The sequence below is a fragment of the Sceloporus undulatus genome, chromosome 2 (genome assembly GCF_019175285.1).
Source record: "Sceloporus undulatus isolate JIND9_A2432 ecotype Alabama chromosome 2, SceUnd_v1.1, whole genome shotgun sequence".
Classification (NCBI taxonomy): domain Eukaryota; kingdom Metazoa; phylum Chordata; class Lepidosauria; order Squamata; family Phrynosomatidae; genus Sceloporus; species Sceloporus undulatus.
The window spans coordinates 71,091,839-71,112,413 of record NC_056523.1 but is presented as its reverse complement, the minus strand read 5'-3'; the positions used below and the strand labels follow the sequence as shown (position 1 = coordinate 71,112,413).

The 20,575-nt window shown below is 40.8% G+C and overlaps 1 protein-coding gene across 4 annotated transcripts in view; it reads left to right on the top strand.

The window, feature by feature from the left end:
- Positions 1-5,403: 5,403 nt before the first annotated feature.
- The window catches only part of POC1A (POC1 centriolar protein A), a 30,901-nt gene continuing 15,729 nt past the window's right edge, over positions 5,404-20,575 (top strand). For 3 of the 4 annotated variants that reach the window (XR_006102460.1, XM_042454503.1, XM_042454502.1), the window contains exons 1-7: positions 5,751-5,839; positions 7,236-7,320; positions 9,088-9,259; positions 13,006-13,185; positions 16,142-16,249; positions 17,614-17,729; positions 18,472-18,605. Coding sequence is in view for 3 of the 4 variants with exons in the window: in XM_042454503.1 (XP_042310437.1) it covers positions 5,822-5,839; positions 7,236-7,320; positions 9,088-9,259; positions 13,006-13,185; positions 16,142-16,249; positions 17,614-17,729; positions 18,472-18,605 (813 nt within the window). In the remaining variant the exon portion in view is untranslated. Of the gene's footprint in view, positions 5,423-5,750; positions 5,840-7,235; positions 7,321-9,087; positions 9,260-13,005; positions 13,186-16,141; positions 16,250-17,613; positions 17,730-18,471; positions 18,606-20,575 lie in introns of those variants that run through there. The other variant, XM_042454504.1, reaches the window with a different exon arrangement.

Below are 20,575 nucleotides of genomic sequence, written 5' to 3'. Positions count from 1 at the left end.
TGACATATCTGCTTGCCAGGTAGCAACACCTTTCTCAGAAAACAGTCATATTCGGCAGCTCAAAGGTCAACATGTTCCTCTGTCTCACACAGCTATCAAGCTGATGATGCCTGAATTACTTTTCCTTGTTCCTCTTAGCTGAAACATTTGTTTCCTCATATAAATGCCAAACAGCAGTAATGACTGGTTTTCTGATATGACATTACTTTTTCTTTAATAAAGACTGCAATAAAGAAAGGACAACAAAAGGATTGCTTCAGTTATGATGTTGTGCTATAAGTAATGACAGGGTTGTGTTCAAACAGATTTATCAGGGTTGGTTCACCCAGTCAAGGCTTTGGCTCCCAGGCATTTAAAGCTTCCTTTGAAGAAATGAAAGAAGTATTAGAGGAAACATACAGACAGATAGCCCATTTACTACAGAATAAAAATGCACTCAGGATTCAACTATTAATGGTAACAAGAAACACATATGTATCAAATTCCATGTTGGATTATGGCCAATGTACTTCTAAGAAACAACAACCCCAGAACAATCTTGATTGGTGTCTGTCTCTAATAGCTGATCTATTGACTAGCTGTTAACATCTACACAAATTTGTTTTCCAAATTCTTCTAGAGAAAATGTTTGTTTTAATGTCACAGGACCAATATTTAACCTAGAATCTGAAGGCTTCAGTGATAAAATACATACTTGGGATAAAGCAGATTGCTGTTTTATCTGGGATGTTCCACATGCACTATCATGGTAGTTCACAACTCCATGGTTATAAGGAGCAATATAGTACTACCATATTTATTTATATGCAGAGGTTTCAACCTATGCTCAAAGCAGTTTGCTAGTACAATAAAATCAATATATCAGTTGAAAAACCAGTCAAATGAGAAACTAGCAAAGCAACTCCTACTCTCACTTTTAATTCTATTTTAATTTTCACTTTTGTATATTTTTAAATTGTATTTTTTGAGTTCCATCTTTTTGGGTGGCAGGGGATTCTGAGGACTTTATTCAAGTAGAGCATCTTTACTTTGGTTGGAAAGTCTAGAATGCAGTTATAATGTGCTGATACATTATTTAAACCTCTCAAAGATTTCAAATTAGACATTGTGTTATATGTCCCCTACAAATGTCTGCTAGTACATGGATGCCAGTTGCCACCTGGTGGCTATGATACAGAATAATTTCCATCACTAAAATGCACATGAGGGATTCATTTATCAGTTTTTCATTCAAATATGGAAACAAGATTGATTACCCAAAGATGGTACTTTTCTTTCTGCTGTCACATTCAGAGAAGAAATCTTTCAGCAGTTAACATGAATGCAGAAAACTCAGCTAAATTTCAGTGTTATTTAAATGTGCTTGTCTTAAGAGACAGCCTTGTTACTCTGCATCCAATACAAAAAGGACAGGCAAACATAGCTTTGTGGCACCTTTAACATTAACCAATTTATTTCAGGGCAAGCTTTTTATGAGCTCCAGCCCATCACTTCATACATCTGAAGAAGTGGGGTTTAGGTCACCACAAATTGGTTCTTGAAACAAATTGTTTAGTTTTAAAGGTGCCACAAGACTGCTTCTCCTTCATTTTTCAATTCTGGCGTTTATCAGGCGGAGGTTTTGGGGGATTTTTGGAGCTCAGATCCAGGGTGACTGCGGGTCCACAAAGCGAATTCACGTCATAACGTGAATGTGTTATTAGATGAGATTCCTTTCTATAGGTGCCCCTTCTGTGGCGCTTCCGCAGTGATTCCAAAATGACCTCTCATTTTGGTGAAATCGGGGAAAAAAGTGAATTCACAGAATTCGGTTTCAAGCTCACTTCAATTTCACTCTGAATTGGTCTGGTGTGGAAGATCACTCCGATATCCCCCCCCCCCGGTCCCTTGCGTCCTGCTCCTTCATCCCCCTCCTCCTCTTTCATGCCATCTTATCCTCTCTGCCAACCTGCGACCTATCCCATCACCCCCTGACTGCTTCTTCAGTCCGATCCTGGCTCCAGTGACCCCTGGCAACCTATCCCATCATCCCCTGCCTGCTCCTTCAGTCCGATCCTGGCTCCAGTGACCCCCTGTGACCTATCCCATCATCCTCTGCCTGCTCCTGCATCTGAATCCTGGCTCCAGTGACCCCCTGCGACCTATCCCACCATCCCCTGACTGCTCCTTCAGTCCGATCCTGGCTCGTGACCCCCTGAGACCTATCCCATCATCCTGTAACTGCTCCTTCAGACCAATGAAGGATGACAGCTAAGGAGGGGGCAGGGAAGGAGGACAGTGTCCAGCCCCCCACTGAGCATGCGCAAGGGTCCTAATTCGAATTGTTGAATCCGCATGGTATGCACCGGTGTGGTAATACAATTTGCACTCACTCCACTTTGCATGAATCCGCATCACGTGACTTGCCTTGGATTCGATTCCCCCTCGATTTGGAAGGGCAACCAGGTGTGATAAAACATTCATGTTATGATGTGAATTCGTATAGCTGAACCAGGAGTCACCCTGGATCTGACCTGCAAAAAGCCCCATGTGATATATTCCACTGTAATCTTATGTACATTTTTTGTTGTGTGCCCAGGTCTGAATTATGGTGACCCTAAGGCAAACCTACCATGGGGGAGTTATTCAGACATTGTTTTTGTTAGCATGACTTTGTGAGTAATTTTACTCACACATTCTAGTTTTGTTGTTTTTATTTTATTTTTTTAAATTGGAAGTGCATCTATGCACCTGTCTGCAAGTTCTGTTGCTCATACATGTCAGTACTGCAAATAAAGATGGGGACGATGATGCGGATGCATTCAAAACACATTCAAGGCATGTAGAGTTTTATCCCAGTTTATTCTGGGTCTGAAGATGCCAGCCACAGATGCTAGCGAAACGTCAGGAAGAAACTCTTCTAGAACATGGCCACATAGCCTGAAAAACCCACAAAATCTATGGACGCCGGCCATGAAAGCCTTCGACTTCACATATTCTGGGTCTATTTGCATCAGTTATTCACATAGTTGCCAATGCCAATGTTTAAGAAAACTTGGGGGAAAAAACCAAGATCGATTATCCTGGGTCAAGTGGGTTTTTGGTAGCCCCTCCAAACTTACTTGGGTGCATTCGAAATGCATGTGAACAACAAAGATTCAACCCACAGGTCCTCTATTACTTGGGCACCACATATATGGAAGTGGAGCACATTTAAATCTTCCCTGGAGGAGCACTAAATCCATCATCTCAAACTGGAGATGGGTGAAAGCAGTGCATTGGCACTTCGCAACTCAAGAAACAGACATCTCTCCCCCTTGAATTGGGTCTTGGATGGAGCTAGCCAACTTACAGCTCTAGAGGCGGATAAAGCTGCAGTATCAACCTGGGCCCTTATGTCACTGATTCTTAACTTGACAGAGGAGTTTATCACACAAAGGAGATAAAGAGTTATCCTGTGAATATCCCGGAAAAATCACGTAATTACGCGAAACAATTTCACATGACATTGCACAAAACCCACCATTAAAGTGGTCACAAAGAAGCATTAACGTGCATCTTTTTACTTTCGGGATTTCAGCGACAATGCATTTCCAATATCACTTTATTTGAACATTTGCGTGTGATAATCATTCATGCAATTACTCATCATTTTTGCTTTATTTGCAGGATGCTTTAAATGTGCTTAAATCTCTCTTTAATGGCAAAACTAGCCCCAGTGTGATAAACTCCAGAAAGTTTTTTATACTATTGCTGTTCCCCATTAGGATAGCCAAGCTGAAACCATGTTTGGGCTGCATCCTTGTAAATTTATATATGTAACAAAGGTGATTCCATCCTGTTAATCAGCTGTTCTTCTAAACATTTCTTTAGGGGCCTATTATCAGTCGTTGATGCTGGCCTGAACCAGTAATTAACAGCCTAAACAAATGGGCAAAATAAGCCTGCTTCCAGGCTTCATCCGCATGTGGCGTTTAGACTGGATGACACTGGGAAGCTGGCTTGAAGTCACCCGGCTGCCCAGAAATAGACAGCTTCATGAGGCTCCGGCGGCACGGCGTTTACTTGCCATAAGCCACCGGAGCACCATGAAGGCGCTGTGGGACTGCGGTGGGGCCAGCAAAGCTGGCTTTTCCCCGACTGAAAATGGAGGGGATCTTATTCGCTGCTTTTTGAGCTGGGTTGAAAGTGAAGTCGTGGCGTGTTTGCCTTGGCCCCAACCCATCTTTGGAAGCGGCGGTTCCAAGGCACCTCTTCTTGCCAGTCTGTCCCCCACCAAATAATTTTAACTGAATTTGCTCTGAAACTACCATAATTCCCATTTCCCTTAGCGAGCCAGTTTGTCTCCATTCTTGGTGAGGCCACAAGCTGAAAACACAGAATTTCCCCCCTTTTGATGAGTGAAGCTTCAAAAAGCTTGTAATGTGCATACTGGCCCCATAGAAGTATTCCTGCTTTGTGGATTTAGCAAGTACAAGGACCTTGAAAACCTCCAGAGTGGCTTCTGCAAGCAGCAGGGAATTCCTTTGTCTCTTTCACCTAAAACAGGGTGACAGAGATGTCCTCCTTTTCAAAGACATGTCCTACGTTTCAACGTTCTGTCCAGGAGGAATTCCAAAATGCCCTCCATTTTAGGCATGACTAAGAAGCATTAACTGAGAGTATTTTTAGCTTTTATGTTGTCATCTCCTCCATTTTTCTTGGATGTTCTCCATTCTGACCCTGATTAAGAAGCATGAATTGATATTTCTATGAGTCTGATGAGCTTTTCTTTGGTTGTGTCCTCCATTTTGAGCATGAACTGATATTTCTGTGAGTGTCTTTAGCTTTCCTTTGGTCATGGCCCTCCATTTTCCCTCAATGTCTTCCATTTTGAGCCTGACCGAAGGAGATGAACTGACATGTCTATGAGTGCCTTTAGCTTTTCTTCAGTTATGGCCCTCCATTTTCCCTCAATGTTTCCATTTTGAGCCTAAGAAGCATCTGTTTACACTTCTATGAGAGCTTTTAGCTTTTCTTTGGCTGTGTCCCCCATTTTTCTTGAACATCCTCCATTTTCGAGCCTGACTGAGGGGCACAAATTCACATTTCAATGAGTGTTTTTAGCTTTTATTTGGTCATGTCCCCTATTTTTCATGAATGTCCTCCATTTTGAGCCTGATTGAGGAGCAAGGATTGACATTTCTATGAATGTCTTCAGCTTTTTTGTTTGGTCATGTCCTCCATTTCCCCTCAGTGTCCTCCATTTTGAGCCCGAGAAGCATGGATTTACATTTCTACAAGCTCTTTTTTTAAAAAAAAATCTTTCCTTTGGCATGTCCCCCATTTTTCTTAAACGTCCTCCATTTTGAGCCTGATTAAGAAGCACGAATTGATATTTCTGTGCGTCTGCTGAGCTTTTCTTTGGTTGTGTCCTGCATTTTGAGCATGAACTGACATTTCTGTGAGTGTCTTTGGCTGTTCTTTGGCCATGTCCCTCCATTTCCCCCTCAATGTCCTCCATTTTGAGCCTGAGAAGCATGCATTTACACTTCTATGAGTGTTTTCTGGCTTTTATTCGTCCAGGGCCCTCCATTTCCCCTCAGTGTCCTCCATATTACGGTGCCTTTCCCAATCCAGATCCCTGGCCACCCTGCCCCAAAAGAGCCCTGTCTTTCCCCCCAAGAAGAGAGAAGCAGGGCCTAGGAGGCCTGCCTTTTCCTGTCGGAGGCCAACATTCCCCGCCCTCCCCTTTAAGCGTGGGACGCCGTTACTAAGGCGGAGGAGGAGGAGGAGGAGGGCAGGGCGGGCAAACTGAATCGCTCCGGCGGCAACAGCGCTCCCTCCTTCCCTTGGTTCCGCCATGGCCTTCGCTTGCTTGGTAAGAGTAGTCCAGGGAAAGTAACTTCGGGTGCATCCACACTGGAGGGATAACCCGCTTTGGCACCTCTTTGGCTCTTCGCTATGGAATTCTGGGAGTTGGAGTTTGTTGTGGGGCCCAGAGCGGAGCTGAGCATGGTCCAAAGTTTCTGATTCTAAAGTGGCATCATGCGAGGCTTAATGAAGTAGATTAGGCTGTGCTTGGTGCCAGAATGGCCCTCTGAGACTGGCACTCCTCCTTCTCCCACCTGCAATAGCTGGAGGGATGCCCTGGGTCAGTGCATGATAAACTGCCAGAGATGGGAGGCTGGCAGTGTGCCAGTGACCAGTGCTGTGCCATTCTGTACTGATCTTGAGAGCTTAAGGGTTAACAAATATATCAGGTAGGATCAGCTTTTTCCCCATGTGAAATCAGTATGCATGCATCTAAGGAAGTAGGCTACAAAATCTCATGCTACCAGTTTTCTTCTCCCAGTTAATGTCAGTGGTGCTAAAAGATCCCTTTGCATATTGATTTACCAGACTAACAAGGCAGTGTCTTTGAATTTAATGTGTAAAGGTTCCTATAGTCCATAATGACTACAATTACTGTTATTTCCCAGCAGAGAAGGAGCCGAGCATCCTGATGTTGGGTTGCTCCGCCTGCTAAGGCTCCTGGAGGCAGGAAGAGAACATCAGGATGCCCGGACCTTCTCTGCTGGAAAGGGACGTCTCTCAGGTAAGTACTAACGTACCATTTGAGTGGTTAGAGTTAGTTCGCCTTTTCATCAGTTGAAGTGTCCCCCAATTAAGCTGGTAACAAATATAAAAAAATGAACTCAAGTGTTCTAGCAAGTACATTTGGCAAGTGCCCTGTTAAAAAGAGACATTTACTCTTGTCATGTGAAATTATTACCATTGGTTTTAAAGTAAAATATTTAGTACCTGAGCTTTATATATAAAGCTAAGAAGGCTTCTTGTTTGCTTAAAAACTACTATCCTCTTAGTAGGCTAATTTTAAAAAGGTTATATTTTACTTCATGGGCTGACAGAAGAGAGATGGGTCTCTGTCTCTTGTCCAATAGATGTTTGATTACACTGCTGACTGCAAAAAAGGGGCTTGCCACCTTCTGGCATCAGCATAAACAAGCAGTGGACTAGCAGGTAAGGAGTGGAACAAGGTATCACTTTTCCAGTAATTCGCACAGCTGTCTCCATGGAATCCATTGTTGCCAATAGTGGCAAGTTGAGACCTAAAGATAATATAAGTTGTTTTCCAGCTGGCAATTTTTATTAAAATAAAAACAGTTAATACAAACAAAAATCACAACAAAGATTATGTATGTTAGGGCAGATGTACACACTTTCTAACAACAAAAAAGTACCGTAATTCATATATATATATTCTTCTTCTATAGGAAGATCCAACATTGGAGAGGCATTTCAAAGGCCACCGAGATGCAGTAACCAGTGTGGATTTCAGTCTAAACAAAAAACAACTTGGTGAGTTACCAGTTTAGCATCATTTTCTTCAGATTTCTCTTTCATAGAATTAGAATAAGACATTAGAAAGTCATCTCCAAATCAATCAGAAGATTCAGTGTTAAAGTTTTAATTCAGAAATGTAAACTCTGCATCCTTAAATCTCATCCAGACAGGTGGGGCATTTTAATCTCTTAGAACTGTTTTGTACTGCACAATGCACAGAACTAGAGTTACAACATAGGCAGCTTATGTCATTGTCATCACAACAGTTGTAAACAATGTCTTTGTGTTTCTACCAGATGCCATGCACAAATTTTCTTTATAGAAAATAATAACTGGGACAGAAATTGTCCCAACAAATCTATTATATTAGTATTAGATTCATTATTTGCAAACAAGAAGTGCTGATGCTGCTCAAAACTAATGTTCCACCTCATGTGTATTCTGGCTCTGGGTGTTTGGGTATTGTGAAATATTCTAGTCTGCACCTGCAGACACTTATTTGGACATGGGAAATTTTTATACGTCATAGTTCACTGGTGACACCTTGTAATTCCTATTGAAGTCAGAAAAGATCCAGACAAAGTGGAATTTTTTTAAAAAAATCTGCCTACATGATGTTTTAAAATCAAATAACTATATAAAGCAGAGCTACTTGCCACACTCCAGATATTAGATTGAAACTCCTGTCAGTCAATGGCATTATAATCCACTCACATCTGTAGGGCCTACAGATTCCTCACGCCTGATATAAGTATTCAATTTTTTTCTAGCTAGAAATTGAAACAAGTTGGATCACTATAAGAGCATGTACAAAGCATGCCATATGAGTTTGGGATTTGGCTGTTATCAAGAGGATTCTTTTTGGTTTCATCTGACATATATCTTGAAAGTTAGCAATTAGGCCAGAAAACTGGGAGCTGAGCAGCAGAGCAATAAGAGGAAAAGACTGATAAAACATAACCTATCCATCTAATTTGGGCAAAATAGAGTGGCTGTATAACACTTAAAATATTCTGTGGAAATGGGGTGTAGCAAAGTCCCTAAAGAAAGGGAAAACAATATATTCAGGTTACAAGACAGGGTTTTAAAATGAGTATTGGGGAAAAATTTAGAACTCCAGAAGTTTGCTCAGAAAATGACTTCTTTGCTGCTTCTGCTGCTTACTTATTTATACTGTATAGCATAATGTGTATGTGACACTGTACAAAACATGTATATGGCACTGTAAAAAACTAAAACAAAGACATCTCTGTCAAAGGCATACAATCTAATAAAAAAGGAACCGTGAAAAGGTAGGAATTAATGCAAATATGAAGGGGAGAGCTTAAATAGTCTAGATACCCATACACTGAATACACCGAATTGTAAAGATAACATTAAATTAGAGTTCTAAAGGCTTTAGAAAAGTTTTTGGTTGACGGGAAAAAATCTATAGATACTTGGGAAGACAATTCCAAAAGTGTGGAGCAGAAAAGAGAAAGGGCAAAACTGAACTAATAAACAGTGACAATAACAAAAAACAACAACATTTGCTTCCCTGGTTGTTTTAAAGAAGAGATTCTAGGGACCATACCTTATTTCAAGACAATTTTTCTGTAGCTGGGATAGAAATCAATACTTTGTATATTTGTCTTCAGTTTTGCGGTGAGTGAACAGGGTTTTTTTCCCTTCAAAAGGAAAAGCAAAAAATTGAAGTTGGTGATTGATTCTTCTGTTGACTGTGTGATCTGTTTCCAATTTAATTTTTAAAATATAATGAATGCCTTCTTTTGTTTAATCTAGTAAGTGGATCTATGGATTCATGTTTAATGGTTTGGAGCATGAAACCTCAGATGAGAGCCTATCGCTTTGTGGGTCACAAAGATGCAGTAATGTCTGTTCATTTTTCACCATCTGGTCATCTGATTGCTTCAGGTTCTAGAGACAAAACAGTTCGCTTGTGGGTTCCGAGTGTGTAAGTACCTGCCATGTCTGCCATCTTCACATACTTGATGCTAAGTTATGTATGTCATTTCCCTCACTTATGAGTTGTCCAAGATTTGGGGTGAATGTTTTTTTTCAGTTAAAGAGGTTCAATTGTAGTGAAGATCAGAGGTTACTAATGCTGCAAGCAGAAATTATTTTTCTGTGACTGCAGTAAAGACTGACTTGTATTTTGTATTTTTATCAGTATAAAAGAGGTATTCTTAAAGAGACAACAGTGCCAAAGTTTTTATGTCATATCGATGGGGCTAGACAGCTCTGTCCTTATGTTGGCTTACTTGGGACCTGGTTAGTTTTCAGAGTGTAAATTGATTGTGAAAATGGTTCCAGTCACAAGTCAGTTGAAGACAAGAATAATATGAATTAAAATAAAATTGATTCCTATCTGCTAATGCCTTTTCCTCAAGTGGCAAGAAACTTTGGTCTCATCTATTGGCTATACCTGATTGCTACTTCTAAAATTTTTTTATCCCTTTCCCCAGAGGTCCTCTGCTACACCCCCCCCCCCACCGTGAAAACGGAGGCTTGTACATATCCAAGCCCCATAGACACGCCCCATTCGAAACAATGGAGGTTGTCCCTCAGTGAGTATTCAAGGTTGCGGATCCCAGATCCACACGTTAGGAGGGGCGACTGTAGTAGTAGTGTCTGTGTGTGCTTTCAGGTGACCTGTTGACTACTTGTGAATCCATATATTTCATAGGGTTTTTTAGGCAAAGAATACTCAAATATGGTTTTGTCAGTTCCTTTCTCAGAGATATAGCCTACAGCACCTGGTATTCATTGCTCATCTCCCATCCAAGTGGTAGTCACCTTTGAGTATTCTTTGCCTAAGAAAATGTTGCTTAGCTTCCATGATAAGATGTGTTCTGGTGCCTTTAAGTAGTAATTAATATCCCAACTTTTTCCCAGTCTAGGACTAAGCAATGGATAAAACAGAAACAGTTTAAAAATTCACATCCTACAAAAATTAAGAAATAAAACTAAAGTAACAATAGTGTCCAGGAATGCTGCCAACACATACTCACACGGCTGATAAGAGCCTGCTGGGCAAAAGGTAAACATGCCGAGCTGCCAAGAAGCAGTTCCTCAACAATGCCAAATGACATCCAATAGAATAAGCCACTAGCCAATCTAAAGTTCAGGATTACAGAGGTCAAGAGCGTCAGAGGGTTGGTCAAAGTGTCCAGTGCGAGGTCAAGGATTTAAAGGCAGTCAAGGGTCTAGGAAGCCAGGAGTCAGTTCAAGCAGCTTTCACTAATGAGAACTAATAGTCTCTGGCAAGAGAGTTCAGTGTCTGCCAGGTGCCTTATATCTAGCTCCCTTATCACAGCTGCTGATTGCCTAATGAGCGTTTCTCAGCAAGCCTCTTGGAACACCAAAGGCATGCCCTTTCTGATCTCCTCTGATTGAGGGTCGGAACCTCAGTGCTCTGCTGCTCTATGCTTCCCAAGTCTGGCACTTCTACTGGGGCAAGGCTGGGCTGCTGAGCCCCAGGCTTCACTGGAGCAGATCCCACAGAGCTAGGGTCTAGCTGAGCCAGAGCTGGGACCTGGCAGGGCAGAACTAGGGCCTGGCACAGCCCCAGGTTCCTCCTGCACCTGAGGAGCCGAGTCCTCCTTGTGGCTGGCCATGACAAATAGAACTAAAAGCAGTTTAAAATTAAAATTAAAAAGAAAACAATAAATAAACAGCCAGTTCTGAAAGGCACTTTCCCATCTACCGTATATACTCACGTATAAGTAAAAAAAATCTATACTACAAAATTGACCCAAAAAAACTGGGTTGACTTATACACGAGTCAATATGGCAACAAGATGGCAGGGAGAGCAATTGTTCGCTCCTCAAGCCTTTTCCCAGCCCAGTTTCCTCTGGAGGGGGTAGCCAGGCTAGGAAGATGCAGAAGGGGAGAGCATTCACTCACCAAGCTTCTTCCTAATCTGGTTTCCGGAGGGGGCAGCCTGGCTAGGAAGACGCATGAGGAGGGGCATTCGCTCCCCAAGCTTCTTCCCAGGCCAGTTTCTTCCGGAGGAGGCAGCCAGGCTGGGAAGAGCAAACACTCCCTCCCCAAGCCTCTTCCCAGCCCAGTAGCCTCTGGAAGGGTTAGCCAGGCTGGGAAGATGCAAAAAGAGTGAACGCTCCCTCCCTAAGCCTCTTCCCGGCCTGGTTGCCTCTGGAGGGGGCAGATGGGCTGGGAAGACACAGGATGAGGCAGCAAGTTATCCTTTACATCCATGATTACATACCCTTAAGTTTTACTCTCGACTTATCCACGGATCATATAGAAATCCAGAATTTTGGCCCCCAAACCTACTCTTGATTTATACACAAGGTCAAGCTATGCACAATATATACAGTAAGCAGTCAGCCTTCAAAGGCCTGCTAAAAAACCAAGATCTTCTCCTGCTTAAAGAAGGGTGGCAGTGAGGTAGCTAATCTAAACTTGCTAGGAAAGGAGTTCCAAAGCTTGGGAGCAGCTACCGAGAAGGCCCTCTCCTGTGTTCTCACCAGATGTACTTGTGTGGGTGGTGCAGCAGAGGGAAGGGCTTCCCCAGAAAATATCATTCCACAGGTAGGGTATCACATGAGCAATGTACCACTTCAGATGAATACATATGACAGTTGGGAGAGGTTGAAATGGATAATTGAAAGAAGAATTACAGTGCCATTTCTTGGAAATGCTTGTTAGCCTGTTGGTTTTAAATTTCATGTAAGCAGTTGATTTCTGCAAAAGATCTGATAAAATGTTTATAACTTTACTTATTTGTGTAAGAAAAGTCCCAGGTAAAGTGATAAGCATCTGTGACCCAATGTTAGTTTCCGACTGAATGGCTTTAAAGCAGAGGTGGACAAAGTGTAGTCCAGGGGCTGCATTTTGTTCCAGAACATCCACAAATGCATTTTTGGGAGTATGGGGGAAATTCAACCACTTTTGGAAGCCACCAGGCCCTCCAGGTGTCAAAAACAATTTTTTGTGGGGAGGGGAAGACCCCGAGGCCCCAAAATGTCCTCTAAAGGGCACATGATATTTTTCCATTGCATTTTCCAGCCCTCTTGTGCCAATGTAGGCCCAGGAGAGGTCTTTTTTGAAACAGGAAATGACTTCAGCTCACGAAAAATGGCCTCTGTGGAACCTAAAATGGCCTAGGAAGCCCCAAAACATGGTAAAAATGCCCGCATACGGTAATTCCTAGAGGACCTTTGAAGGCAGAAAAACACACAGTATTTCTTTTTTTGAGGGAGGAAGTACAGTGGGTAGGTAGAGCTCTTGAGGTCTCCTAGGTGGTCCTCTAGGCTTCCTCAACCCTTGGTGTAAGGGTTCCTCAGCTCTTAACTGGCTCTTTTGTTTATGTTTCCTTACCCTGTTTGCAGTAAGACGTGAAGTTCTTGCACATTCTTTGTCTAGCATCATTGGAACAAACTGTTTTACTAGGATACTGTTTTGACCTTACTACTATAAACATTCTTTTTATTGTAATTATTTTCTGTGAAGGATGCAAATGCAGGCTGTCTGAAATTAGGAGCCACTCCAGTAAATAAAGTGAACAAGAACAATTTCTTCTTGTGCTCCATTTGGTATGTTTTGTATGGCTAACCTCAACCATTTCCTTGTAAATGTATATATTACAAACTAGCAGGAAAATGTACTTAAGCTTCAAACTATTTGGAATGCAATAACTTTTTATTCTGTTGTGTCTCCCCCTCCCCACAACTAAGCAAGGGAGAATCGACTGCATTCAAAGCTCACACAGCAACAGTCAGAAGTGTTCACTTTTCAAATGACGGACAATCATTGGTTACAGCTTCTGATGACAAAACAGTTAAAGTATGGTCTGTCCACAGACAAAAATTCTTATTCTCCCTAAGTCAGCACATCAACTGGGTTCGCTGTGCTAAGTAAGTAAAGTTGTCCCCCCCCCCCCCATTAAACTGGGGTGGTGGTGATGTGTATGACATAAAGACAGCTGTGGGAAGTCAAAAGCTTTATCCTACTGTTTTTTTCTTTCTGTTTATTATATTCACAGTTTTTCATATGCATTGAGCAAATGCATTGAAGTGAGTGGGAGTAAAGTTATTCATGGTTATCTTAAGTGGCATGGATTTAAATGGCTCTCTTTTAAGTATGGCACTATCTGGAGGTTTGGTGAGGCTTTATACACCAGTCCTTCTCTGTTAGCCCTGCAGCTATGCTTACCATATATAAAGAAAAGATTTGAAGGGAGAGCCTGTAGGCTGGCCATTAGATCTTTCCCTGCACATGTGTAGCAGTTAGGGGATAGGGTCAGTTAGGGGATAAAGTGGTTGAGGGCTTGCCCTGCTGTCTCTACACAATAGTCCTCACATGGAAGATAAAAATGCCTTTATAGGGTTTTTGTATACAACAAGTTTTCAGACCAATGAAGAGAGACCTGGAACGTTGATGAAGTAGTATACCATTCATTCATCACTCTACCTAATTACCCATATACTTTAGTTTAGAAATTAGCTATATTTCAGAACTGCAGTTATATTTCCAACAAAATCATATTGGAAAGAGGATCAGGCCTAATTGGTATGGACATTAGAATGGGAAGAACATGGACTAAATCAAATTCTTTCTCTTTTTAATTATTGAAACATCTATACAACCTTAGACATACACATTTATTCTAAACACCAAACACTATTGTAATATTCCATATATTAAAACTAAAATCTAAAATATGACAAATTGTAAAACATAAAATGACTTCTTCTCCCTTACTTTGAATATTTCAAATTTTCCACTTTATTTTCTGACTTTCTGATTCTCACTTCATCTTCATACTAAACATCATTGGTCCTTAGTTTTTTATCTTATCATTCCCTTTTACTGTCCCATGCTGTGATTAGAGACCCCTGACATTTATCTGAATCTTCTGTTAGTACAATAAACAATTATCATCTATTACTTAGACATCTTATAGTTTCCTCTATTTTATTCTACTAGACGTGGAATAAATCAATCTCTGTAAACATGATGCTTTTGCATTTCTCCTGTGTCTAAAGTCAGCCGAGTGGAGGATGAGATCAATGGGTGTTTTGTCCTTCTCCCCTTCAAGAGCTTTCATTTTCCAAATAAGTAGTCAGATTTTCAGTAGTGGGTATTATTACTGTGTTCTTCTGAAGACCTTTAGGCTGTAGTCATTCACACACAATTTACTTTAGACAGTAGCCCTTATCACATGACGATTTTTGGAACTCCAATCTGAAGCCATTCCGGACCCAATCATGGGAATTCACGTTATTACATGATAGATTATCACATGCAATTGCTGTCTATGCGGAGTCATTCCGAGCCCGAACCTAAGTCAATCCAAAGTCACTCCATAGGTAGGTGAATTTGGTGAACTAGCGAATTCACAAATCTTTTTCCAGGGTCAATTCGAATTGGCCTTGGTGTGGAATGCAACTTTGCTTCGGTCCTGGTACACCCCCTACAACTTCCAAGGTGCCACATTTCCCATGATGCCGCACTGCCATTTTGCATCATTTGCTTCCGGTACTCTTGCCTCCATTTGCCCCCTCTGTCCTTCTGCTTCCTCCACTTCCTCCCTCTTCTGTCACCCCGATCTTGCCTCCGTTTGCCCCCTCCGTTCTTCTGCTTCCACCTCCTCCTCCTTCTTTCAGCCCAATCTTGCCTCTGTTTGCCCCCTCCGTTCTTCTGCTTCCACCTCCTCCTCTTCCTCCCTCTTCTGTCACCCCAATCTTGCCTACGTTTACCACCTCTGTCCTTCTCTTTCCTCCTCCTCCTCTTCCTCCCACTTCTGTCACCCTGATCTTGCCTCCGTTTCCCCCTCCGTCCTTCTGCTTCCTCCTCCTCCTTTTCCTCCCTCTTCTGCCACCCCAATGTTGTCTCCGTTTGCCCCCTCCGTCCTGCTTCCTTCTCCAATATATATATATATGTGTGTGTGTGTGTGTGTGTATATATGTATATGTGTGTATGTACATATATACACACATGTATGTATATATATATATATATGCATGTATATATGTATGTATATACATGTATGTATATCTATGTGTATACATATATATTTATATATATATGCATACACACACACACACACACACACACATATACATATGTGTGTGTGTATGTGAATATATGTATATTTAGACACCATACTCACGTACCCATACTCGAGACCATACATGGCGGGAGTTGTTGAAATACAATAAAAATAGAATAAAATAGAAGGGAAGAAGAAATGCGAAGCAATCTCACTGAGCATGTGCAAGGGTGCCAATTCAAATTGTTGAATCCGCATGTTATGATCACTTATGTTGCTTCCGCTCAGCTTTGCCTCAGGAATGACCACAATTTCGCTCTTCACATGTGATAATTAATCACGTGAATTGGCTTAGATTTGAATTGAATCTACTTCCCTTCCCTTTGGAATGGCTTTGGATTGGAGTTCCAATTTTCATGTGTGATAAGGGCCTAAGTCCCTTTGAATGTAACAAAACTTATTTCTGAGTAAACGTATAGGATTGCACTATTGTTCTAATTGTTAGTACCAAAAATACTTAGGATTTTGGTCTACAAACTTTCATACAAAATTTAGGGAACAATATTTTTGCACTACTACTTTTGATTTTCTTCAATATCTTGTAAAAATTGTTGACACATGGAGAATACTTTGGAGCATTGCTCTGATTATATTCACAGGTATTGAAACAATGCTGGCATGTGTGCTGGGTTTGTTGTCATAAGCCTATTACTTCAGCACAAATGTGTTGTTAGCTATTTGCTTCTGAAAATATTATCATCTTGTTGCTATAGGTAACCAGGATGTATCTTGTAGTTAAATAGATGCATGTCTTTTAGATTTTCTCCTGATGGAAGATTAATTGTATCATCTAGCGATGACAAAACTATCAAACTTTGGGATAAAGCAAGTAGAGAATGTGTACACTCTTTCTGTGAGCATGGAGGGTAAGTATCAGTACAGGTTCTTCGAATTTTACCTGTTTCTGAAAAGTATCTGAAAACTTGTCTCAAGTCTATCATAGCATTCTGTATCTTCTGCAAACTTATTCAGGCATTCAGAAAAAGGGTTTAAATCAACACCCTAAGAGATGCTTTGTCTCCTCTTTTGTCACTCTTCTCATGTAGAGAGTTGCTTCTGAAGGGGAAAGCCTCTATATAATTAGGGTTCTTGTTTATTTGAAGAAGCTCTGCAGATAGAGGATGCAATTGTTTTCAAAACATCTTTGCTGTAGAGCAGTCCATTCTTTTGGGTCTATTTGACTAAACATAACAGATTGAAATAGAATCTTGTGTTGCAATTTTGTAAACTTGCACTCTTATATGGTGTGTGTATGTACCTGCCTTCAAATGTCCTGTCAACGTATGATGGCCCCATGAATTTCATAGAGCAGTGACGGTGAACCTTTTAGAGGCTGAGTGCCCAAACTGCAACCCAAAAACCATTTATTAATTGCAAAGTGCCATGTCCCTCTGGCTTTCTAGTAACAAACTCTGGCAAACTCTGTGCTGGGGCGACAGCACATGTGCCCACAGAGAGGGCTCTGAGTGCCACCTCTGGCACTCGTGCCATAGGTTCGCCATCACTGTCATAGAGTTTTCAGAGGCAAGGAATGTTCAGAGGTGTTCTTGCCAGCTCCTTCCTCTGAAATATAGGGGCTCTGTAGATTGTCCATTAAGGTCAGCCTGGGGGTGGAGTCTGGGCGTGGTGACCATATGACGCATGCCCTGATTCCATCCCCATGGTGGCATGACACTGCACACCTCTCCACATGACACGCGGCGCTCCTCTGGTGCTGTGGTGCTGTGTTTACACAGGGTAGCACCAAAGGAGTGCTTTAAAGCTGCAGAGCTGCGACTATCGCACCCTTTCCAAGGGCCCAAAATGTTTTTGAGTGCTAGGATGCAGCAGGGAGGCTATGTTTCAAAGTCTCCCATTGTAAAGTCTCATGGTGACATTACTATTACAGAAAATTGGAATTGACCTACAGACCCTAGAAAGCTACTGGGTAACCTTAGGCAAGTCACACACTTTCAGCCTCCGAGTGAGACAAAGGCAACCCTCCTGAACACATCTTGCCAAGAAAACCCCATTATAGGGTTGGAAACGACGTGAAGGCACACAACATTTACAACAACAGATGTTCAGTATCTATCTTGAAAAATATTTTCTTTGATATACTATTATGAAGTAACATACTAGTTCACAAGATCATATAAGCAACAAGTATTTTTCACTTCTGGTTTGGAACAGTACATTTCACTTTTCTTCAAAACAGAAGAGTTTTACTTTTACACTGTATTCTGTACAGGTTTGTACCTCATGTGGACTTTCACCCTAGTGGTACATGTATTGCTGCAGCTGGCACAGACAACACAGTGAAGGTATGGGATGTTAGGATGAACAGGCTTCTCCAGCATTATCAAGGTAAGCAACACGATCAAGAAGTATCTTTTGTTAAGTGTATGCCTGGATTTTCAAGCAAAATAAATAATTCACTGTTAATATACAGTTGGCTTCCTTGATCCTTCTGTCTGTCTACTGCCACTTATCTGTCTAACAGCTTTCAAACATCAGAAGGGGCTGCTCTCATCTGATTGCAAATCTTTGATTTAGAGTGGTTGGCTTTAAACGTACAGTGGCATTTATTATAGGCACAGTAATTAAAAATCAGGAAAGAGGACTCTGTAATGAAAAGATTGCTAGAGGAGGAAGAGAAAAATTACAGGAGAAACAAATACATTCTGAGCAGGACTCCAGGCTAGTTGTATTACTAAAACTGGCTCTATCTTAATGTTTGCATCTTGTTTGAATGCAGTACATGCCTTGAATTTTTGTTTCTCACTTTGTGAAAACAATTAGAGTATGCATTTTTATTATTTATTTATTTATTTATTTTATTCTTAATTTTTTAAAAATTCCATTTACTTTGGACCTTGAAAACGTTTGAGACAGAACCATTTGTCAGTGTAGAAATTATTGCCAGTTTTCTGAGGTTGCTTGGAAAAGTCATGAGTAGAAAAACAGACTTTCTGCATCCTGTATTGAATTTTTTTGATACTTACTCATCTTTCTGCTTCAGTTTCTAACTTTTTCATCTCAATCCATAGTGGTAATTTGCATTTATATTCATTTTTTATCCTTTTCTTCCCCCCCTTCCCAACTCCAGTGCACAGTGCTTCTGTGAATTGTCTGTCCTTTCACTCCTCTGGAAATTACCTCATTACTGCTTCCAATGATTCAACTCTAAAAATATTGGATTTACTAGAGGGGAGGCTGCTATATACACTTCACAGTCACCAGGTGAGGAGAAATAAATGGGTGGTTTGTGCAGACCTAGCAAATTTCTGTGTACATATTCTACATCAATATTTATGTACACTACAGCATGTGTAGTGGTTTGCTTATATATCTGTAATTACAGACAAGAAATACAGTTTTCAAACTTGATGTGCATGTTGGCATAGACACTTTTAAAAACCTATGTGGAAATATTTCAGGTAAGAAACAGATCATATATAAACTTGCCTCTGGGAGAACATTCCAGGGACCATACCTTGTTTTGTGTATGAAGTAAAGACGAATGAGAAAAAAAGAGTAGTCAGACCTGGGAGCTGGAGTTCTGGAGATCCCAGTTGCGGTGAATTTTTGTGGCCCTTGCCTACTTTTAGAAGCTAAAAGGGGACAGTCCCTGCATTTATAGGAAGATTAAAAATCTTGTAAATGTCTTAAGGGTCCATGAGGATCTGCGCCTCAGAGTCTTGTTCTCATGCCACATCTGTGTTGGCAGTATGATTTTTACTGTGTTTTATGTGTCCCCTATAGATACTGATATAAACTGATTAAAATTTGATGTTCATAAATGGTTCAGATTTTAACTTGTAATATCCAATATGACTTGAGCTGCATATATTTCAAAGTACATGCTTTCCTCAGTATTAAGTGTCTGAAGCATTGAAATTTTCTCAAAAGACTTACTCAGTGTCCCCACCATCCATGGAACAAATGGCTTTTATGAGATCTAGCACCTTCTCTGTGTTGTTCTCTCAGCAGGATAACTTGCTACCTGTGGGAGGTTACCCGCTTTTCTCCTTGTTAACTAGAAAGCAAGTGAAGATGACAACTTCGTTCCTTTATTCTTTTTGCCTTGTTTTTAAGGTGGTAGTTTCTTTTTCCCCCAATGATTGCAATGAAAGTTGCTCACTTATATACAGTCACCATCTTTACTTGTCTTTTAAAAATTAATGGACTCTCTCTGGTTCAAAGTTTCCTAACAGGGGGCACCAGTTCAGAGAATATTCAGTCTAGAGTTTAGACTGTAAGCAGGTCAGTGAGCCTTGCTGTATCATAGCTTATAAATGGAGAAAGAAAAGACACTGAAATTTTCTGCAATGACTTTGGGATGGAGCACTTGTTCCTTACCTATACTCCCAAAGTATGTGGTACAGTGTATATTCCCATTCCCATTCCATTCTTGCATCTTCCAGAAAACTCCTAAGCATATTTTTTTTTTAAAAAATTATTCTGAATAATTGGAGAGTCCTGAGACACTTGCATATGTTCATTAGGTGGGCCATATTTACTAAAAGACATCTTCCTTGTTGTGCCTTTTTGAAACTATTTCTAAATCTAACTTAATGACTATAGATGAAAAAAGTGTTAAACATGCAAATATTTTTATTTCAAGTGTCAAGTCTCTGGGATATCTTAAGTCACCCAGATGATCAGTTTGTTAACTTTTGTAATTTACATATTTCTTCTGAAGACACTCCTTGGCTGAGATTTGCTTCTTATTCTGATAGCTGACTGGAGCTCTAGGACAATTACTCATGAGAGAAGTCATGGATTCCTTAGATAGGCTTTGACGTAACTATTGGTGTCCAAGAAATTAATTACCAGCTGATTAACTTTAGTTTACATGAGGGAGACTGCCAAGTTTACATTGCTCTCTTTAATTATAGAGATGCTTACTCTTCATGTCTGAATGACTGTTAGGGTGATGGAGTTTAACTCTCTGCTGACATTTGCATCTGCAGAATTTGGTATACTGTGGTTGCATCCTGAGTGTTTTGGTTTATGGAATACTTTTCCTCTTGAAATACAAGCAAAGCTTGGAGTGAATACATGGATCTATTGCTGACATTTTGTCTTACACAGAAACAAAATGTTCCAACACTGAGCCACTTTTGAGTGGTCATTAAAACCTCTGCAAAAGGGTATACTATATTTGAGTGTTCATTTCTAAACTGTATCTGCTACAAATAATTATGTAT